Raw genomic sequence first — 24,703 nt, forward strand, 5'->3', positions numbered from 1 at the left:
CTGCCTGCAGGGTAATTCTGGGAAGGCAAACAAGAAAAGTTTTCTGGTTCAGTCTTCCAGCTGCCAATTGATAAATTAGCACAGGCATGCAGTCACGGCAGTATGTGCATTTGATTTACACTGCTTCCCTGAAACAGGGCCAGGGACCCACAGTGGGAACACAGACTGACTCCTTGCTGTGAAAGGGAAGGGGGAGGGACCAACAATGGTGCCACCATCTTCTACCATTTTTTAAAGATGCTTTTTAAAAAATTTGACACTTGCCAGGCACTCCAACCCTGTAATAGTTTTCTGGGGTTTGAGGAAGATGGCCATATCAGATTTTGCCAGTTGTTCAAAGATTCTGTAGGAGAATGGCACCCGAGAGAATCTTACACTGCCCTCTTTGTAAACCAGCCCACCAGGCAGCAAAGATTTTTGACACCATGTGGTTGCATTTGAACTAATGAATTTCAGTATCATTGAAAATCCAAAGATAATATTATTTATTTATATTTTTTTGGAAGAAACTGCTCTCTAGCCCCCTTTAGATTTTGATTTTAACTTTACCTTCAAAAATACCACTTAAATTTAAGAAATATGACTACATTTTTGCACAAGATACTTCTATATTCCTTTTTATCGGAATTAAGATAAATAAAAATTATCCTCTATAAATCATAGAAGAGTAAATTTTAAACTGGAGTTAAATTTCGCTGTCCTAGAAATTTTGTTTTCTAAAGAAAATTTTGAAAACACTAGGAAACCTAATGGACATCTTTCTGTGGTTTTTGTTCAGATTATTTCCTTATCATTAATTTAAATATGACCTTTAATACCTGAGAGGATTCAATTCTTTTATTTTCTTTTCACAGAAAATATTACAGCAAAACATATTGTGAGTAATGATAGCTCAGACAGTGATGATGAAGCACAAGAGCCCAAAGGTAAGAGAGTTAAATCTTCTCAGGCATAGATCCATAAACAAAGTGTATGAATGTTTTGTCTGCTCTTCTCACTCAAGATGCTAATGGTAGTCTCTATTTAAGGCACTGTAGTGATGGGATTGTAGCTTTCCATTTAGAGAGAGAGGACTAAACTTTGCCTATGTAATAGAATACGCAGCACATAAATGTTCCTTACTAATATTGTCTTTGATAAACAACTTACTTGCTTTATTACTTGTTGTAGATTCAATACCTCAAAAAATATTTTCAGTTAAACAAATAGAGAACAAAAATTGAGACTGTAGAAATCCTGAATTTTCTTTTAAGTCTATTTAGGGTGTCAGCATGGAAATTATAATTTAGGAACCTTTTTAGCCAGTTTAAAATTAAAATTTCATCTTTTAAAATTTTATTATTAAATATTATGCAAAAATTTTTATTTTCACCCCATTTCTAAGCCTTATCCCATGGCCAATAGCCCATCCTTTAGAAGAGGATCAGTGATGTGGTAACATAAAATTATTGAGAACTTTTGTTGTATAGATCACCTTACATTTTGACAAGGCAGTTTTCAGTCTTTTACAGATCATGACAGACAACCAAGATGATAAAGTGAGGATAAGACAGATATTAGAGATATTTGTTGCAAATGTTATCTGGTAAATGGAGTAGTTTTACATTTTGACACATTTTTGACATGGACTTTTGTGAAACTGTTGGTAGTAGTTTCCATGTAGGCCCCCAAACCAACAGACAGACAGGCAATAATTAATGAAGCTTTATAACAATGGGGTGAAGATGTCCTACTGTGGTTTGAATAACCTCTTATCCCAAACTGGATGAATTCAAAGAGGCATACTGTAGGCATTGGAAGACCCTGTCTTATCCTTGCTTAATCTTCAGTAAAATTAATTTCTCTGTTCATAGTTGGGCTGTTACTTCTTCAAAGATGAATTTGTGCAAATTAGAGAGAAAGTGCCCCATCTAAGAAATGCAGCTACATGGATACACAGCTTGGCTAATGTTCCATGCCTTCTGAACATAAAATTAGTTCCTTTCCTGGGGGATGAAGCTCTCACAAGCACAAGACGTGGTCAATGGATTGCAAGCTGGTTGTCAGTCTGTTTGCCCATTGTCATATGGCCTATAGCAGCCAGTGATTTGCCCTGCCCCAGAACATACTGAGTCCTAGTTCTGGCTCTTCATTTTTAGCCATTTGATTTTGGATGAGGTGTTCAGGCATTTTCAACTTTAGTTTTGTCATGTTTAAAAATAAATGGAAACACTTTACCTACTCTTACAGAATTGTTGGAACCATAAAAATAGGAAAGTGCTCTGCAAATGGAAATTTACTGTTAGTATTTTAGCTAAAAATTAATAGATATAATTTAGCTGTTGACTGCTGGGTTTCTTTTGCAAATAACATTTTGAATATATCAAATATATCATAAAGAAGGCAGATCCAATTGCTGACACAAAAGTGGGAAATTATTATTTATTAATAATAGGCCTCAAATCTTTGGAAAAATATTGAATATCATATTCATATCCTGTGTAACTGAAGACATGAATCATACATTTTAATGTATTTTTTACTGAATATATCATCATGGGGATCTGTTATTGAAAAAAAGATTACTTCATTTATTAAGCTCAGTTAAGCTAATCTTTGTGAACATAAAAACCAATATTTATTATGCTCTTATGTGTGTTTACTTTCCGTCTATTGGAAATTCTGAAGTTTGACCACAGTCTGTTTCTCTCTCTCTCTCTCTCTCCACACACACAATAGTTTTATATATGCATACATATTTTACATAGAGTTACCAAAAATCGAACATATTCAGTAAATATTAGTAATATGTTTAGTAAATATAGGTTATAATCTACCCTAATGAGTTTTGGAACTTGGATTATGAATGAATATTTTTGGTGATGATACCTTGATTCTGATGCTGCTAATACTCCAAATATTTCAACTATTAGCTACTGTTTGTTGAGAATTTATTATGGACCAGGAACTTTTCTAAGACCTTTCCACAGCTATATTAACTCAAGTTAATTCTGACAACAATCCTGTGAGGTTTACTGAAGGGGAAATAATGGCAGAGAAGGCACCCAGATTTTGGAGCCTTCTACACAATGTGATCCTGTAATAGTTAAATAAAAAGTTACAGTAAGCTATTTCTTTTGAGAGATTGCTAAATTTTAAAACATTTAAAAAGTGTATTTGAATTACATCACTTGAAATTCTAAATTTTATAAGGATGAAATGACATTTAATTATGACTACTTGTTATAAGGGTGAGTATTGAGCACTGAATATATATTGAACATTTTAATTTTCCATTATTATTTTGCATAATTCCTGGATATTTACCAAGCTGGATAAGGAAGGAAACAAAAAATATAGAAGATAGGATTAGCTACTGTATATTTTCTGTGTGTCCATATCCAGGGAAAAGGAAGGAAAGAACTAGAGATGGTGTCTTTGTTTCCTAGCTGCTATGACAATACCATACAATGGGTTGGCTTAGCAATAGAAATGTATTGCTTCACAGTTTCAGAGGCTAGGAGGCTTGCTTCTTCCCAGGGTCAGTAGCATTATGCCTATCCAAAATCCTTGGGCTCTTTGGCTTTCTCATCACATGGAGATGTCCTCTCCTTTCCATTCCAGGTTCCATTAATTTTCAGCTTCTGACTGCTTCCCATGGCTTTCTCTTCTGGGTCCAATTTCCTTTGCTTGTAAGGACTTCAGTCATATTGGATTAAGGTTCACCCTCATGCAGTTTGGTTACACCTTAACTAATAACATTTTCAAAGATTCTATTTTCAAATGGGTTGACACACCTACAGTGCAGGGGGTTAGGATCTGAACCTGCCTTTTATGGAGGACATGATTCAATACTCAACAGAGTGGGACAGAGGGAAGATGGAAGAAGTTTTCCTGAAAATCTAAGAATAGACCAAGTAGCACTGTTAAGACCTTTAGTCTGACCTTTATTCTGAGTGAAGGTGAAGGATAAACTAAGAACAACTTAAGAAAAGAATGATTAACTGGATACTTAATATATTAATTCATACAAAACATGAAAAATAAAAAATCATGGAACTCCATTGTTACCATTAACATTCTGTTAATATTATATGAAAAGAAGTTCCTTTTTTGTTCCAATGAACCTGGATTCTATATAATGGTCTTCTCTCTTTTTTTTGTAGGCACTGGAGATGAAGGTGCTGAGGAGGAATATCAAAATGATAATCAAGCAAGTTGGGTTCAGCGTATGATAATGGCCTTGGTGAGTGATTCAACTTTATTCAATACCAGAGAAGGACGTGCTGGGAAGGTGCACAACTTCATGTTGGGCTTGAATCTCAATACATCCTATGCGCTATCTCCTTTGAGAGACTTTACTACACAGGATTCCTTGGATGAAGATGAATTCGATGCAGCTGTAGCAGGTAAGTACACAAGATGTTATCTGTGGAAGCTAATTCATAAGATCCTTATTCCTTTTTTGGGGAGAAGCATTTTAATCACTATAACACTTAACTCACTTGTATTCCATTAAAAATGTATTTAATGTGCAAAGGACTTAAAATTATTGCTTTCTTGGATGAAAAAAAATACATTTGACAGAAAAATTGCCTAGTCATATAAGCATAGAAAACTTTCATTGAAATTTGAGAGTTACCTCAGATATGCTCTGTACTTGTCAGAGTTCAGTTGCAGAAAACATAACATTCTTTATTTTGTTTAACTAAATGGGGTTTAAAGAATTAGATGCTTACAAAATCATTCCAGATCTTGGAAGAGTAAGCTTTAGGCTGAGCTCCCAGGAATAACTCCCAAAATGCTTCATAATCATCCCCATAAACATCTCCAGAATTGTGCTTGGCAGTAGAAACAGCAGAAACGTAGCCTCTTTCTCATTTCCTCCTTTCTTATGTCGGTATTCTCCATGGCAAGAGCCTGATCTCAGGCAGAACTGGTGCTGTAAGGGAGTTTGATAAATGGGGTCCACACCTAAGTCTCTAGTGAGGGGGGGTAACACATACAACACAGGGTTGGAATGGAGTTGAGTTAGCCAGTCCGCAATGTCCACCAGCCTATTTAATCTTTTCCTCCAGTTTTCAGAAAGATTAGGCTGTTTTCTTAGGGCACCTTCTGAGAACTCAGTCACTTTCAGGTTTTCACTTAGCTGAATTCCCAAGAATAATTCTTAAAATTATGAAATTTGTCTTGGTGACTAATCAAAACATAATCATCTTTCTTACAACGATTTTGTCGTCTTCAGTTTCTGTACCTAATCATACTGTTGTCTGCCTCTAACTGCTCAAATGTTCTTTCCCAGTGTTTCTGTCCAAGTACATTGCAGAATGATGTTAAAGTATAAATATGACATTTCCACAAACTTTACACTGTTCTTTGTTAAGCATCATACCTATAAATACTTGTGAAAATTAGGACATGGCTTTGTATTTTGTTGTCGTTTTTTGTAGAACTGTTTCTATATGTTGCTTGAGCTTGAGGGAAATTACAAAGGCAAAAGTTACCCTGATTGTAAGAGCAGAAACTCACTATATTTATGGCATCAAAATATAAGCTATGAGGTATTTTCAGTTATATACCTGAAATCCTAACCCTTTCATAATAACTATAATAAAAGTCTGTATAATTCTACATATGATAAGGGTGATGTCTATTTTAAAATCCATTCAAAATGAAAATATACCTAACCATAAAGTGACATTATTTTTCTTGTTTTTTTGTTTTTGTTTGGTATGCAGATTTTCTTATTGCCATGGTAATACCAATTAAATGTGTCTCCCCTAGAAACTTATGCTTCATAGTTGAATGATGATGGGCTTAAAAATAAAAGTTTAAACTCATTGAACATTGAGAGCTAGAAATAATCTTCAGTTATTTTCTTTTATAGAAAAATAAAGATCAAAGGAAATCATTGTTATATTTGCCTAAAATAGCTCAGTAGAGTTGGGATTAGAATGCAGGTCTCTTGACATTGCTCAGAAGTTTTTCTCTCCTACTATACTCTCTCTCCCATAACCCTTTGTTTTATTAGTCATTGTCTTGCCGATGCAGAAATGAAAGATTTCTTTGTGTATACTTCATTACTTGTGTATTTGTGGCTTTTAATTCCATCACCCAACAAGGCATCTACAAGTGATTTGCAAAGTAGGTGTTCTGCACTCCACATTTTAACAACTTTCTTGTAGTTAGCATTATTTTATAAGGATTTGGAGATGTTAGGGTTGCCAGATAAAATACAGAATGCTTGCAAGGAACAGACTTACACTAAAAAATATTTTTTGTTTATCTGAAATTCACATTTAACTGGGCATCCTGGAGGCCAGGAAGGTGGAAACTCAGAGAGGAGTTGATGTTGTAGTCTTAAGGCTGAATTTCTTTCTTCCTCTGGAAACCAAAGTTCTTTAATCTTAAGAACTTCAGTGATTAGGTGAGCCCCATTCACATAATTGATGGCAATTTCCTTGACTTAAAGTTAACAGATAGTAGATGCTAATCACATCTACAAAATACCTCCTCAGCATCTTCTAGGCTAGAGGATTTTGTTGTTGTTTTTTAATTTAGGAGGCACATGGGATTGAACCCAGGACCTTGTACATGGGAAGCAAGTGCTCAACCACTGAGCTACACCTGCTCCCCTTAGCCTAGAGTTTGACCAAACTACTGGACATATAAAATTAACTGTCATCTAGACAGTCGCTCAAATTGACTGCATTTTAGACTGAGTTTACTGACTTGATTAATGCTTTTTCAGTTAAGGCCCTCTTGAGAGAGACCCTACATATCTCCCTCTGGACCTCCAGACACAGGATCACACACAAACACACACACACTAACTAAATAGAGTGTTTTTAAATCTAATCTAGCCATTATGTTGGGCAAATCGTATGTATTAGTTCACCCTGTGGTGATTTTGTTTATTCAGATAAAACTTGAGCATTTTGCATTAAAATGATCCCTCAACTGAAAATAAGAAAAAGTTAGTGCACTATCTTTGTACCTAATTACTTTATCTTGAAGATTATCCTTTGAAAATAATAGAAGTAATAAGGTGATAAAATTTACCTTGTCTTATATTTCAGAATAATTGTATACATGTGGGAATTAATTTTGGAAAAGCTGTTCTTTAGTTACATGACTTCTTTCCTTTTTATTTTTGGTTTTATGTTATTTACTGTGACACGCACCATCTGGAACAAGAAATCAGGAATTCATTTAGGCCAAAGTTCCAAACACAAACATCCATACATTTGTAAATTGAATTTAGGTGATGTATTTATAAAATGATTATAACAAAGACTCACAGATAAACTGTTTTTAAGATATTATATATCATATCATACTATAATAGAATAGATTATATTAAAAATATCGTTTGTGGCTGTATCTATCAAAGAACCTGAATCACTCCTTCACAGGCTGGAAACCATATATCCTTTAAATGATGAGAGGGTATTCTTCTATAGTAGCATTTATCAAACTCGCTATGACATTTTACTAATGTTATACACTGGGTTCAATTTCAGGTAAATTTGGATAAACTGAAAATTCCATGCCCCTCTTCACAATGTAATAGGATACCCTAATGAGTTTCTGAGGTCTTCCTTAAAAATGCCTTGTACTGTATAGTGTGTTAAAAACAGACACTTACAATGTGACTCCCAGCTGGGCCACTTACTAGTCGAACAATCTGGAGCATTTAATTAGCATAAGCCTCAATTTACTTATAGAAATAATAATGGTACTATCTTATAGGGATTAAATAGCATCTTCATACAATGGGCTCTTACTACAGGGTATAGTAAGGAGAATAGGGAATGCACGATAAAATTAACTATTATTTTAAGCTGTTGAATCTTGTCTTTCTCAAACTCTTACATGTAGAACATTTGCTGTGTATTGTAAAACTATGTTTTTTGCAACACGGTTAAGAAATACTACTTCCTGTCAGCTTATCTGGAAAGTTGTAACCATGGAGTTTAACTACATTCCAGAGATGCATATTTATTGATCCACTAGTTAAACATAATGATTTTCTTTCAAAGGCAATCTTGTTTTTACGAGAAGAAAACGGGAAACTACTGCCTTCTCATAAAGGAGAAGCAAATCAAACAGGATATGACAGCAATAATCTGGTTTTGGTTATCTTTTAACTAAAATTTAAAAAGCACTGAGATTATGAAACCAAAGAAAATAATTTATGACTTATCATTATACTTTTATTATAGTATGGAAAAAAATCTATGCATTTTAAAAAATACATTAATATGGTTATAATCATTTGTAGAAACATGTGTAGATAGGTAGCCTTTGTACATTATAGCTATTGTCCTTTTAAGTTATCCATTTTGAACTCTTTCCGTTCTATGGCTGTTCCACTTTCTGAAGTAACAGTGAGAGCAGACCTTGTACTTTGTGAACCTGACTTGGAATCTTGACTGTCATTTTCTATGTGAAGTGGAACAGTTTATTTTACTTCTTTAGGCCTCAGTTTCATTACCCTTAAAATGAGACTAATAATACCTCCTTTTGCCAGATTCTTATAAGAATGAAAAATCTTATAAGGGGAATTTTTAATACATAATGGACACTCAAAGTTAATGAAGTTACTTTTAAGAGAAGAGTGCCCAAATAATTAAGTGCTAGCTGCTTAGATATTTAAAAACTAATGTAAGTTAAAGATTCGGTTTTTCACCCTTTTAAAAGTCAACATATGTTAGTTTTGAACATGAAAAAATTTCAGAGGATTCAATGCTAAAATTGTTTGATAATATATATATTTTTCAATTTTACAATCTTGAGGTACCAGGTTCTGTGACAGACAGAAGTTGAAATTTGGTTGTGGCTCAGCCATAGATAATTGATCAGAAAAGAGAATTTACCAGAAAATAATTATTTAAAGAGTAATTCCTCTTCTCTTTCCTTGTTGGCCTAGGTGATCACCTTGACCAGAGCAAGTACTCCATTTGCATTTTTGACAATTAATGAAAGCCTTTTTTCTTTTTTTAACTTAGCCTGCACTTAAGATTCAGGCATATGACCTTATTTTTGTCTTAAAAAAAAAAAAAAAAAAGAGTAGCTCTTTTTAGCATATCATTTTCATTTACGGTCATTATTCACACCTCTCTTTCCTTCATATATTCTGGGTAATATGAATCACTCAGCTGAAACTTTTTTCCTCTTTATACATAAACCTCTTTAGTTGTAATTTGTAGCATTTATTTATCATACAATATTTTAGAATGAGAGATTTAGTGGCCAGGAGAACAACAAACACATGCCTGTTTCTATTAACTGTGGAAAAAGAAGGATATTAATTTTTTAAGTAACTAAAACAAAGTCCAATGTAACAAGCTGTTTTAATTTACATCAAATAAGCTTTATGGCTGTTTGTCTCACTGGAGTTTTAATTTCAGCATTTATTGATGATTAGGATTGTGGATTTAACTGAGCAGTAAGAATTTAAAGATTTGGCTTCCTTTTTAATCTCTGGCTTTTAAAATTTGATCATAAGTATAGTTGAGTCTGTAAGCACAGGTTGGTCTGACTCTAGCTTTTGAAGTTTCTCTTATGAAAAGAGTTTACTACAAGGAATTTGAAAGCATTCTTAGAGATCATAATGGGTAACATGTATGAATACCTTTATTCTATTCCACTTCAATAGACCTCCCCATCTAACTTTGCCAATCTTCTTCCTGGCAGAATAAGGGAATGTGTTTGGACAAGGGAACAGAGCAAAGCAGTTGCATTTGCTTTGATTTACTTCAATTAAAATCAGTTCAAATCTAGGTCATTTTTTTCTTGAATGAAAAAATGTCAATATTTTAATATTTATAGGTCTTGTTTTCTTCCAGGACCCATGTCATCTTATTTCACTCTCCTTTGCTGCAGCCGTACCGGTTTCCTTGCTTTTCCTCAAACACTTCAGTCTTAATTCTTCCTTAGGGCCTTTACTCTAGCTGGTCTCTCTCCCTGGAAGAATAACCACCCAAATATTTAGATGGTCAGATCTGTATCATCATTCTAGTCTCAGCTCAAACTTGTCTTATCAGAGAAGTTTCCTTTGGCCACACAACTGAACTTACTCTTTATTATTTTGTTTGTTGTATTTATCTCGGCTTCAACTCTGTTGATAGATTTGTTTACTGTCTTATTGTCTGTGTTCTCAGAATGTAAGCTTTATTAGATCAGGGTTCTCATCTATCTTGTTCAATGTCTAGAATAGAGCCTGTATACTAGTCAGCAATTCTTATTTGCTGAATGTGTAGGCTGGATTATTTGTAGTGAAATGCAGTGAACATTTGTAGTGAAATAAAATGAAATGAATGTTTCACTACAAAGTGAGAATCCAAGTCTGGGATCTATTCAGACTCTGCCATCTCCAGTTGTGTCACCTTAGGGATGACTTTTATTTTCTTTCCACCTTCATTTTTCGATTTATGTAACAAAAATAATATCCTCTACCTCACATGGCTGTTGTAAGACTGAACAAGAACATGCAAAGGGAAATGTTTTAAAACCTGTGTAGACCTTATGTTTTGTGAGATAATACTATTAAAGGGATCATGATTCACAGTTTAGAGTTAATACCAAGACCTGCGCTAAGGACTTTCCATTCTTGTCTCACTTAATTCTCACAACTTCGATAGGTATATTTATCATGATGTTATAGAGGATGAAACTAAGACTTAAAGACAATAACTAACTTATCGTTGCCAAAGCTGACTCATGCCCAGCTCTGTTTGTCTTTAAACCTGAGGGTCTAATCATTTGGAATTCTGCTTCTTAAATTTACATAAGAAACATTTTTACAACCTTTATAATGTTGAAGGATAAATAATCATTCCATTAATTCTTTCCTTTTCTTCTTTTCTTTCTTTTTTTAAGATCCTGATGAATTTGAGCAAATATATGAGCCTTTGGATGTCAAAAGTAAAAAGATTCATGTAGTGGACAGTGGGCTCACATTTAACCTGCCCTATCCCTTGATCCTGAGACCACAGAGAGGGGTGGATCTTATCATCTCCTTTGATTTTTCTGCAAGGCCAAGTGACTCTAGTCCTCCATTCAAGGTAAGGAGAGTTTGTATAGCATTGCGTTATCTAACCCATTATGTGGCATGCCTTGTAGATTTCATACTCTCTGTTTCCACAATTTCTTATACCTTAGACCTGTTTTATGTTATTACAAGAAATATTTCCAAAAACACAGATCTGATCCAATCACTGCTCTGCTTAAAGAAACTTTTAAATAATTCCCCATGACCTATATTAAAGTTCAGATTCCTTAGCAGGACAAGTGCAATAAAATATATATGAATTCAGGAAGGAAATGTGGATGAGAAATATAAAGAATTGGAAATAATCAACAGGTAAATGATAATTAAAGCCATATAGTTGGATGAACTCATGCATGAAGAGTATATAAAATATATATAGATAGAAGGGTATAAAGTAGTAATGGGGAGAAAAAACATTAAGGGAAATTAGGAAGAGAACAAAGGTATACAGTTTCATGAAAATTGTGTTTATTTAACAAGTCTTTGGTGAACTAGGAAGGAGCAACTTCAGTAGGATTCTGAGGGCAGAAAACTGACTGTAATTGTTTAAAGGATGAGTGGAAGTTAAAAAAAATGGAGACAGTACAATCGGCTGTTTAGAAAAGAGATTGACTGTAACCACAAGAAGATGTGATGGTGGAGGTGGGTAGGAGGTGGGTGGGGAGATGGGGGTGGCAAGGTGTTAAAAGAAACTTGAGCATGTTTAAAAACTGATGGCTAGGAGGCATTAATAAAGATACTATTGGAGAGATCAGATATATGATAGAATCACATCCTAGTGACGGTTACCAGAGTGGCACGTGGAAGGGAGATGCAAAACCCAGGTGCACAGTAGTAAAAAAACAGGGTATTAAGTATTGTGGATGGAGATTCCACGTTAGGCGTGACGAAAGGAAGTTAAGGAAGTACTCATTTGACAGCATCTAGGAATTAGGAATTGAGGTCCTCATTTGAGGGAAAGAGAATGGAGACACTGGGATTAGTGGGAAAGGGAAAGAAGAGTCTACAGTAGCCTCTGGGAAGAATGAGAAAAAGTTCTGAATAGGGTAATATAGAAAGATTGTTGGGCAGCACTGTGGGTTCATCCAAGTGAGACCAAGAATATTATTTGTTCCCTCTACCTGGAACACCCCAAACTTTCTTTAAACACATCTCAGATATTAACTTTCTTGACCTCCACAGGCATAGTTTCAAGTACAAAGGATTTAGTAAATTCCTCTTACACAGCACTCATCATAACATAATCTACATATTTTGTTTCCATCACCTGTGAATTCCTTGGGAGCTAGAGCACTCTTTATGCATTTTTGTTTTGTTTTAATCATTTAGCCAAATGTGAGTATATGGGAAATTTTTGTTAGTGAATGGATAAAATGTTAGTTTGACAACAACCTGTAAGGGAGATGAAACTATAATCCCCATTTTGTAGGTTAAGGAAGAGAACTCATGAAGATTAAGTGACCAGTCATGGATTCCCAACGAGGAAGAACCAGGTCCTCTGACTGCAAAGCTTGTTTCCTTTCTAGTACATTTTAATCAAATTACTCTAAATAGTTAGAGTAACTCTTAAAATATATATAATATTTCACAGTTTTCAAAGTGCTTTCATATTTGATCTTTTTTTGAGGCAGTTAATAGTATTCAGACAAGGAAATAGATTTGGAGAAATCAAGTGATCTTGGTACACTAACAAATAAGATAATATGTGAAAAGAGCATAGACCAGGACCTGACTGGGGAAATGCTAGTTAAGGAGTGGTCAAGTTGGGACCTTATGCCAAGGCTGCTGAGTGAGAATCTAATGTTCTTTCTTCTCTACTAGCTGCCTTTTTGTGAATGCTTCATATGTACTCTTTGTTATGCTGTGTACTGTGGGCAATGGACCAATTACAAAACATGGTGCCCGATCTCCATAACATTTTGGTCTTTTGGAGGAGAAGACTTATTGTACACAGAACTATTTGGTAGGAAACCAAGAAAGCTAATCGTTAAATGGTTGTTTGGGTTTATAAAGATAGGTGCATTATAGAAGATCAGTATAAGAATAGATTGCTGCATCCTAGAGTATATGAGCAGAAAAATACAAAAAAACAGGATGAAAAGAGCACACATATAGCAATGAATATCATATCTGAGGAACTGGAATGATGTAATTAGAAGTGATAGATACTGAGTTCAAATTAGGAGAAATTTAAGGGAGAATTTGAAATTGGATGATAGGAAATAGAGAATCAGTGGAGGATATCCAGCAGATAAATGATTTCACAAAATTAGAATTTCAGAATGTTTAATCTGACAGTAGAAAGTAAGATAAATTAGAGAGTAAAATTAAGAGGGCCTTACTGTTCTTCAAGGATAGGCTAATAAGGTACTATACCAGGGGTTTGACTGTGGAAACCAACAAGGCAACAGGATTTGAAGACCCATGAGGAACAATGGGAAGGTGGGTTTCTTTGGATGAAGCTTCTTCTAGGGGTGGAAGACACTGTATCATTCATTTCACCAGTGGGAGTGTGAAATGCCAAAGCCATCATTTTTATATGAATCAGAGCTGTACTTCCTCAATGTGTTAATATTGGAAGGAGGATTTAGAATATCACTTGTTACTTCTAAAAGAATTGCTTTACTTTGCAGTAAGTTTTGAAGGTTGATTGATTGCTTTTGATTAAGCAGAACATGTATTCATTTGGAAATTCTAAAAATTTGGAAAATACATCAATTACTTATGCTATTCAGAGACAACAACTTCTAATATTTTGGTATTTTCTTCTAGTTCCCCTGTATATGTGTGTATGTGTGTTTGTGTGACAGAAAGTGAGAGCAAAAGCAAGAGAGAGAAAGGAGACAACAACAACATCACACAGTTTTACAATCAGCTTCTTTCTACTTAGAATTATATTGTGAGCGTTTGTCCATGTCATTAAACAGTTTTCAAAAGCATAATAGTAAAGATGGCAGGGTATGTCTATATATGGATATGCAAGAATTTATTTTAAAAGTACTCTGTTTTCGACATTAAGATTACTGCTACTTTGTCACTTTTCATATTCTATAATGATTATTCTTACACAAGAATCTTTGATTATTTCCTTAGGTTTTTTCCAGCAGGACTGTGTGCTCCCTTTATTATATAGTATATTATTATTATAGAGTGCTAGCATCTTTTTTGGATTTATCTGTTGTATTCTACTGGTCCTTCTTATCTTAGTACCATACAGAACTTTAATTACTATAGATTTGTTATATATTTACTTTCTGATAGAGCATGTTCTAATCACCACTACTTTTTATTTAAAAAAATCTTTACACAATCCTACCTGTGTGTTCTTATGGATGTGCTATAGAATCATATTGTTGATCCCTTACATCTTACCCCTCTCCCTCCAAATTGTCTGTGTTTCTTTTTATTATTTAGTATAACATGAAACCCATCACTCTTTAAATAATTATTTACATTTGCATACTTACTATAAAGGAAATACGTTACATATAATAGCTTTTTTGTGGGTGTCTCCATAGAAGTATGCCAGAAAGTTTGAAGGAAACAAAATGAACTTTTCAGGCTTATTTGAAATATTCAAAGAAATTTTTTTTAAACTATGAAATTTATTATAAAAGTATCTATTATTAAAATGAGTCTAAAAGATTAACCACATGCAATTTTTAAATTGATAAACTATATTATACTAGTAATACTAAAATGGATAAAATATGGGATATTTATTTTAGATATGTACAGTAAGCTGTAAAAATTGTTGGAGCGTCTACATGAAGTTTTTTTTGTTTTATTTTGTTTTTTGTTTTTTTGTGGTACTGGAGCTGGGGGTTGAACCCAAGACCTTGTATGTGGGAAGCTGGCATTCAACCACTGAGCCACAATGGCTCCCCTAAGTTGGTTTTTTCATTTGTTATTTTGTTCTTAGGAGGCACTGGGAACTGAACACGGGACCCCCCAAATGGGAAGCAGGCACTCAGCCATTTGAGCCATATCTCCTCCCTACGTGAAGTTCTTTTGATATGCACTAACAGGTTATATGCAATATGAATTTACTCAAGTGATTAAATGGTATATCATTTTCTATTTTTGAGGATTAAATATGAACACCATTTTGCATAACAGATTAAAACATCAAAACAGGATGAAAAGTCAGAACCATTGACTTTTTCCTTTTTATTGAATATTCTAACCTTGTCTAAATAGACTTAAATCTAGGATTTTGTAAGGAAGATAAGGAAAGAAGGATATCATGACTTTTGAGAAAGGCAAACAGTTTATAATATATCTATGTTGTACCTGGCTTTGAAAGTTGATGACATCTATGTAAATGATACCGTGGATTTTCTAAGATTAGTAGGCACATATATTAATACTAGATATAAAAGAGTCTTGTGATCCTGAATAATATTCCTATTAATTTATCTAATAAAAGCAGCTCTGCATTTCATTTTGGCAATCTTTTTTATTAACCATTTAATAATGGTTGGTTTGATATATAATATGTTTGATATATAATAAGTTTCTTTACCATTAGGGTCTATCCAACAACAATTCTAATGTGATTTGTCTTAAATATTCACCTTGAAAATAAGCAGGGTGTTCACCAGATTATGCATTTAGAACAAAGGAAAGCATTGTGTCAAACTATGGAGTACTAGGCAAGCAATCAGGAAGTAGATGTGGCTCAATTGATAGGGCTTCCACTTACCATATTGGAGGACCCATGTTTGATCCCTGGGGCCTCCTGGTAAAAAAGAAAAAGAAAAAGAGCATGCCTGTGCAGTGAACCAGTGCCCATGTGGTGAGCCAAGTGCCAACGTGAGTGCCTGTGCAGTGAGCCAAGTGTCCACTCTAGTGAGTTATGCAGCAAGATGATGATGCAACAAAAGAGAGGCAAAAGGGAGAGTCAAGGTGAAGCGCAGCAGAGATGAGGAACTGAGGTGGTGCAAGTCACAGGGAACCCCCCTTCACATCAGAGGTCCCCAGAACTGAATCCCGGTGAATCCTAGAGGAGAAAAATGAGAAGAGAAGACAAAAAGAGAAATAGATACAGAAGATAACACAGTGAATGGACACAGACAGCAAAAACAGCGGGGCAGGGGAGGGGAAGGGGAATTAAAATTGCTTAATATTTTTTGATAAATGAATACATTTCTAAAAAAAATAGGCAAACAATCAAGCAAGCAATGAGTATAGGAGAATTCTGCGTTTGTTGTTGGAGGTGTTTCTTTTTATTTTTCTATCTTACTAAATTTTATGAGGTAGAATAGGTTAGAATTATTATGTTAATTCTGTTGCCATAAATTGGCCAGAAATCTGCCTCAATTTTTCAGTGTTATTTTAAACGTTCAGTGACCAGGAATCATAACAACATGTTCATGTTATTTTAAAAAGGAAAGAAGGAAGAAGAAAAGGAGAGAAGGGGGCAAGGATGGAAGGAGAGAAAGAAGAAAGAAGGAAGGAAATTTGAAACTAGGCCAGTCTTCACAAATGGTAGAAAGACCACATAGTTTTGTCTCCTTATATATCACTCAAGTCAAAATTCATTTAAACCACAAATAAAGGGGAAAGAACCTGTATTTTTCCACATAGCCTCATATACTTGTTGACATTAAGGCATGGCCCTTATTTTAGAATCTGTGGATATGATTCACTTAGGATTCCTAGATGAGGTCTTACCATCATGACCAAACCAGTTCAAGCATCAACTTTGTGTGCCCCAATCCACGTGGCTCATGAAGAGAACTGAATAGCATTAAATGTAGTATTTCCAGGTTTACCAGATGTATTAGTGCACTGGCTCTACCATAACAAATTACCACAAACTTGGTGACTTGAAACAACAGAAATTTTTCTTTCACAGTTCTGGAGGCCAGAAGTCCTGAAATCAAGGTGTCAGCAGAGCTGTGCTCCCTCCAGAGGATCTAGGGGAGAACCCTTCCTTGCCTCTTCCAGCTTCTGGTGACTATCAGCATTCTGACTTGCGGCTGTTCACTCCAGACTCTGCCTCAATTTTCACATGGCGTTCTCCACTGTGTCTCTGTGTGTGTTCTCCTCTTCTGTTTCTAATCATTAGATTTAAGGCACACTCAGATAATCCAGAATGAGCTCATCTCAAAATCTTTATTTTAATTACATCTGCAAAGACCCTTTGTCCAAATATGATCACATCAACCGATTCTGGAGGGTTAGGGCATGCCATACTTTCATTGGGGCTGCCATTCAATCCACACACCTGTATTGGACAAAAAAGAGCAGATGTCTTTAGATAATAAACATTAATTTTTCCTTACATATTTTTGTGAATTTATATTTACTTCTTAGTGAAAAAAATGCTAATGAAAATTTCAAAGTGCCATATAAATTCTAAGCAATATTACATGTAGAAAATTATTACTACCCCTATTGCATTATATAGCTCTTGGATCTCAATAGTAGCATACCTTTAATTAGAAGTTAGAGTGATTATAACCACAGAATAATGAGTTGTAAGCTGTAGTTTCTATCTGTTCTATCTTATATTAATTGCTTAAATATTTTCTAAGATTTTTTCAATTTATTTATATGTTTATACTATATTCCTCTCCCCAATCTTAAAAATAGGTTTTAAGCAATGAGAAGCTTCTTAGAAAGTATAGATCCTAGGTTTACACACAAAGAAAGAACCTCATTTCCTCTAAAGAAAAGACAATTTGTTTTATATATATACATTTAGCTATATATACTGTGGTTTGAATATATCTCTTTGTTATTTAGATTCTTCTTCCTTTCTCTCAAAAGTTTTTGGTCATGTTTTAACACAAAAAAATGAGTACAAGCATCTTACAGATTATCAATTTGAAGGATTTTACCAAATTTTTGTCTCTACTGAAAATGTTTTTAGTTAGTACTATGTAATTTTACCATGAATTAGGCTATGAATATATAAATATTGAGGTGTCAAACCACTACAAAAATGAATAGTTACCATAGAATACAATTCTATTGTATTGATATGAATTCATGGAGTAGCAATGCTTTTTGTTCATTGCATTCTTCCAAAATACTTTTCTAAACTGATCTGTTCTACTCCTAGTCTCATTGTTTTTACAGAAAGAGAGGAGATATCAGAGAGGAGATAGTTTTTCCATTTCATACTCACTGTCTTGTAGTCATCAGGTTTTAATCTTTTCTACATCAGGACCACATAAGGAAAAGAGAAAGTCTCCATCTCTTCCTGATTCTAGCGTGAAATCTGTCTAAAAATAGCCCGGCTTTTTATATTTGCCCATTCCTCTTCCTGTACATCATTGGTCATGCCCTTTGAGTCATGTTTGTAAACATTGGAGAGCTCTTTCTTTCTCTTGCTCTCATGCAATTCATCCCCTGTGTGAACTTTTTGTTTATTTTAATGTTGAAAACTCTTGAATGAATAATTGTGAGCAGTGCTATACAAGAAATAACAAGCTGAATAATTCAACTGAACAAGGAAAAAAGAGAGGGGCTTAGTGATAAAAGTTTACTCAAATTTCAGACAAGAAATTAGTCATATGTATAAGGGATTTTCAGTGAAACATGATCATTTAGCTTAATAGTATACAAAATAAATGCTTTCATATTAATTAAATAATTTGTTCTCCAGGATTATTATTTCTTGGTAAATGGTATTGAGAGAGAGAGTTGATTAACTTAAAATTCACAACATTAAGAAGCATCAAAAGCAATGAAAGTTCAACTAAAAGTATATTTTCTCTGGTAAATTACTTTTTCCCCTGAATCCTATGAGGAAGATAATAATATTAGCTTCATTTTGCAAGTGTAGAAAATAGTTGCTGAGAAATAAGGAATAGGTGAAATGTAGATGAAATGGGATCAGAAGCCTGCTATTTCAGGGATCATGAACAACCAGTTCACTGCTGGTTTCTTTTTTTCTCATGGTCCCTCTGGTGCCATTTGGAGAGTGTCAGTGTCCACTTCCGGCCAGAAAATAATTTTATCTTTGTTGAACTGATGTGACAAAGAAATTTGCCCAAGGTCACCCAGCTAGCAAATGAAGGTGTCTGTGTTTCAACTGGGCCTTTCAGACTTCACAGCCCAGGCACATAACTGTCCATCACCTTTACTGACTCTATCATATTCTACTGTAATATCTGTAATTTATCTCTCCCACTGAATTACATTCAGGGACTACCTTTCTCTTATGCCTGGCATGTAGCAGGTGTTCAATAATAATTGTTGAATGAATCAAATAAAGCTCTGAGGAAATAGCCCAGCTGTGCTACAAATTTCCTGGTGACCTGCATGTTCTTTCATAGCATTATATAGGAATTCTGATATACAAAGTTTTATTTAATTACTTTCTCCCATCCACCAGGCTATAAATCCCAGGACAACAAGAGCTAGGAATGTTTTACTCACTATTATGCCCCCAACCCTTGGCATGGAGCCTGGAACTTAATTGGCAACCAATGGCTATTACTGAATGAATGAATATGATGACAAGAGTAGTTTAAACAAACAAATAATCAAACAAAAAACTTAAGACTGTATTAATCATTTCCTTAAAACTTCCTCTCTCTAGGAATTTTCTTGTTGTCCTTGTCTTTCTTCTGTTTCTTCTTTATTGTCCTCCCTTTTTTCTTTCTATCTACTTCCCTCTGTTTGTAAGTATGTTTCAGATATTTGTATATATAGCACTTAATATGTAATAACTACTGTTCTAAATATTGTACAAATATGAATTCATTAAATTCACATAACAACCCTATGAGATATGTATTATTATTATCATCCTTATTTTATATTGAGGATATTGAGCACAGAGAGCTTAATAAATATACCCAAGATCACAAAACTAGTTAGTGGTGGACCTCACATTTGAACTCAGGAAATCTGGCCCAAGTCTGTGTTTTTAAAATTATGATATTGTTTCTTATTTGTCCCACTTCCCTGAAGTTTCATATCAGTGGAAATAAGGCATTTAAATACATTGCTCCATTTGATTTATGTTCTATAGTTAGGTTTTTTGTTTTTGTTTTTGCATCTACCACTGCATTTGTCAGCTTTCACATAGAAACATATCATCCCCAAATCTCACTGACAACAAACATGTATTTTTTGGCAGTCACATTATATATGTCAACAGCTTCAAAACTGCTGCTATGACTCTCTTCCATGTGTCTTCTCTTTCTGTAGGAGATGTGTAATCCTCCTACCAGAAGGATTCTGTTTCATCAGTTCCTTTTATGTCTAGGTGTTAAAAAAATAAAAATTCTCATGACTCATAAATGCTCTGAACCCACAATATTTTTATCTCTAGAAATTACAACATAACTTCATTTAGTTCAGTTCATCAATAATTTCTCAAATGCCTGCTGTGGAGCTAGCCCTGTGCCAAGAATTGGCATAACAATAATGAGATGGTTTATAGAGTACTTTTATATTTTTTTGAGATTGATGAGCTTTTTGAGAACAGGGGCATTATTTATCCTAGAAGGAGCACACAGCTGGCACATACCTAATGAACAAATGAAGACTGAAAAGTCCTAAGTGCATCTTTCTCCTCTCTCATAGGAACTTCTGCTAGCAGAAAAGTGGGCTAAAATGAACAAGCTTCCCTTTCCAAAGATTGATCCATATGTGTTTGATCGGGAAGGACTGAAGGAGTGCTATGTCTTTAAACCCAAGAATCCTGATGTGGAGAAAGATTGCCCAACTATCATCCACTTTGTTCTGGCCAACATCAATTTTAGAAAGTACAAGGCCCCAGGTACGTTACAATGTGTTATATCCCATAAAGTGGAAGTTTTGTGAGGAGCAAGACTAATGTTAAACTGGCTTATACTGGTACTTCTGTACCAGTTGTTACAATATTGAACTCTTTCCTTACCTTGATATGTGGCTACAATCCTGAGTCTCCAAGTACTTCCCCACTTTGCCATCCCAAGTTTTCCTAAATTCTTCCACGTTTTCCTAAGTTCTTTGTAATCTAGCAACTGAAGACTAGCTCAGCAGGAACCTCCAGAACCTTGCTCCAAGATCTTGAATTATATTTATTCTGATTTGTTTGTGCTCCTCATACTTTTTGTTAAATAATTCGGATATCATCCTTATAAGAGAGCTCATGGTTCAGAAAAATACGTGCGAACAATTCTGGGGATTTTAATCACAAGACTAATGTGATCTAGCCATACAACATGGCTTGCAATTGCAGATTACCATGTTGTAGTCTCTGCAGAAAAGATAATCAAGTTTCAGCTACAGTGTGAGTGCACCTCACAGTCTCTCCTGCAAAGAGGCCGCTGAGTGTGGTTGGAGTCTAGCCAGAGTAGGTTGTATTGGGGGCTTGCAAGGCAGGAGGTGTGTGGATGTCAACTTGGAGAGACAGTGACAGAGGTAGTGCTTGCTAAAGGTAGAATTGCGAATTTCAAGTACAGAGGTTGGAGGCTGTAGGGAGGTGGGACACTTTCCCCTAGGGCTGGCGACCGAGGTGGTCCCTGAGAACTGTCGGTTGTACAGCGATGTTCCTGGGCCCTGTGATCCCCAGATGCGTGATCTCCAGGTCCATGTCCCCTAAGCCCTCGTAGCCTGCATTCTGCAGACATATATAACCTGAATCTGCAGTCTTCTGGACTTCCCTTTCTTGAGTCCAGCACTACTGGAGGTCTGGGATTGCCCTAGCCCTCTGGTTTTGGATTGACTCCGTGAGTGGAAGGGATTCAGTGGGGGGTCCACTAGAGGGCCTCGGTGGGTGCAGGTTCAATTTTCTGTCCCCCACTTCCCCCGCTTTTTTTTTTTTTTTTTTTTTTTTTTTATGCTTTCAGGAGCACACTGGCTTGCTTGGGGAGAGCCTGGGAAGAGAGGAGTGGTGAATCTGCTGAGAAAGCCCAATTCACCTAAATACCCTCGGATAGGAAACTTGGTCTGGGAGAAGGTGGAGTCAGAAAATGAACTAGCCCTCTCTTAGCACACCTAAAGGAGAGGGACTGTAGGAGGTGCTTTCCAAGCCTCCAATAGCATATTTGGGGTTCCCTATGAGGTGTGATGCTCTCTTTCTGGGATTTAAGAGGCATTGTTGTCTGTGCAGAGCTGGTTCAACAAGGACCCACTTGAATCTCCTACTAGACCTCTCAGGCAGCTTTCCTGCTGCCTGGGAGAGAGGGAAGTGAGGAAGGGAGAAAGGTGGAATGTCAGATCCCTAAGCATTTTATTTAACTACAAATATGATTCCTTGCTTGAAACTTTGTCTAGTATTTTATTGGTTTATCTTCTTGTTTTTCCTTCCTCTTTATCCTCCCAAGGCCCTCTTTTCTTTCTTTTTTCTTTTTTTCTCTTTTTCTTTTTCCTGCTTGCTTCCCCCTCCCTTTTATCCCTTTCTTCTCTTTCTTTCTTTTTTATTCTTTTTACATTAGGTGCTGCAGGGAGTGGTTCACATTTGCTATATTTCCCCATTCTCCATTTCCTCTTTTCTGTGTGTATTGATTTTGGCCACTAACACTATCCCTTCTCCTCTATATCTTTCTGTTCTCCATCATTGATTGTTTCTCTTACATTACACCTCTCTTTGTTTGCCCCCCTATTTTTCTGACTTTTCGTTTCTAATACCTTTGGTCTGTTTTCTGTCTTATATTCACTCTTTATATTATTGTCCTTTCTTTACTCTTTCCCTCTCTCATGAAAACACTGGCCTTTTAATTCACACTATAGTCCTCCCCATATTCAGTTTACTCTCTCATTATGGGTACTCTACTTTTCTTACTGTTATAACTCTACATACCTTACATGAGTCTAATATCCATTCTCCTAGATCTCACATGGTTCCTCTGTTAATATTTACTATCAATACTACTATCACTCATTTTCTTTTCTTACTCCTTTTGCTTTCTCTGGTCTTAATATTTTCCTTCAAGTGAGCTTAGCCAACAATGAAGACATAGAATAAGAAGAACAAAGTGACAAAGAGAAGACAACACACATGAAAAAACATCAACTAATTAAACCCCGAACTAGACAAAGAAACTAAGCAATTGATTAAACCTGTCAAGATAAAATGATGACCAGACAGCAACAAAAAACTACAGACCAAACCAATAATCAGGAAAACATTCTCCAATCTAGTGAACAAACTAAGAACCAGGAAGAGGAGCAGAACATCAAACAAGGAATTAAAGCTCTCAAAACATATATTAGGGACCAATTTGATGAAGTGAAGAAAGAGATTAAGAATATGAAGAAAACACTTGGAGAGAATGCAGAAGAAATTGCAATCATACACAAAAAGGTAATAGATATGATGGTGATGAACAGCACCATTCAAGAAATCAAAAATACACTCTCAGCAAATAACAGCACACTGGAAGAGGCAGAGGAAAGAATTAGTGGTGTGGAAGACAGTACGTCTGAAATCAAACAGATAGTAGAATTGATTGATAAAAGATAGAAAAAATCCATCAGGGACTTAGGGACCTGAATGACAATGCAAAATGCACAAATATATGCATTATAGGCATCCCAGAAGAAGAAGAGAAGGGAAAGGGAACAGAAGGGGTGTTGGAGGAAATAATGGCTGAAAACTTCCCAAACCTATTGAGGGAATTGGATATACATGTCCAGGAAGCACAACGCATCCCAAACAGCATAAATCCCAACAGGCCTACCCCAAGACATACCTGTCAAAATATCCAAAATGCAAGACAGAGAGAAAATACCAAAAGCAGCAAGAGAAAAGAGAACCATCACATACAAAGAAGGCTCCATAAGATTAAGTGCTGATTTCTCATCTGAAACCATGGAGGCAAGAAGGCAGTGGTATGACATAGTCAAGGTACTAAAAGAAAAAAAATTTCCAATGAAGAATACTCTTTTCAGCAAAGTTAGCATTCAAAAATGATGGAGAGTTCAAAATATTCACAGATAAACAGAAACTAAGAGAGTATGCCAACAGAAATCCTGCTCTTCAAGAAATACTGAAAGGGAGTTCTGCATGAAGAAAGGAAAAAACAAGAGAGATAAAGTTGGAGGAGAGTGTAAGAGCAACTAAAAAGACAAAAACAGAAAAGAAAAACAAAATATGACAAATAAATCCAAAGAAAATATGGCTAATATAAATAATTCCTTGAAAGTAATAACACTGAATGTCAATGGATTAAACTCACCTGTCAAGAGACTCAGACTGGAAGATTGGATAAGGAAATATGACCCATCTAAGAAACACATCTTAGACCCAGGGATACAAGAAGGTTGAAAGTGAATGGCTGGAAAACAATCTTACAAGCAAACAATAACCAAAAAATGGCAGGAGTAGCTATGTTAATATCAGTCAAAATAGACTTTAAATGCAAAACAATTGTGAGAGACAAAGATGGACACTACATTTTAGTGAAAGGGATAATCTTTCAAGAAGAAAGAACAGTCATAAACATTTATGCTCCTAACAAGGGCACCTCCAAATACATGAGGCAAACACTGGAAAAACTAAGTGAAGGAATAGATGCCTCTACAATTATAGTGTGGGACTTTAATACACCACTGTCAACTTTGGACAGAACATCTCAAAAGAGAATCAATAAAGAAACAAAGACTTTGTACAGTATATTAGAGGAGCTGGACTAATATACATATACAGATCATTACACCCAAATACAGCAGGATATACATTCTTCTCAAGTGCACATGGATCATTCTCCAAGATAC

General features: G+C 35.2%; 1 protein-coding gene across 3 annotated transcripts in view; it reads left to right on the forward strand.

The window, feature by feature from the left end:
* Positions 1–24,703, forward strand: part of PLA2G4A (phospholipase A2 group IVA) — a 167,680-nt gene that overhangs the window by 124,409 nt on the left and 18,568 nt on the right. For all 3 annotated transcript variants that reach the window (XM_004468450.5, XM_004468451.5, XM_012529014.4), the window contains 4 exons: positions 855–926; positions 4,146–4,388; positions 10,864–11,048; positions 20,585–20,780. In XM_004468450.5, coding sequence (XP_004468507.1) covers positions 855–926; positions 4,146–4,388; positions 10,864–11,048; positions 20,585–20,780 — 696 coding nt within the window. The remainder of the gene's footprint in view (positions 1–854; positions 927–4,145; positions 4,389–10,863; positions 11,049–20,584; positions 20,781–24,703) is intronic.

Source organism: Dasypus novemcinctus, chromosome 13 (assembly GCF_030445035.2).
Source record: "Dasypus novemcinctus isolate mDasNov1 chromosome 13, mDasNov1.1.hap2, whole genome shotgun sequence".
NCBI lineage: Eukaryota > Metazoa > Chordata > Mammalia > Cingulata > Dasypodidae > Dasypus > Dasypus novemcinctus.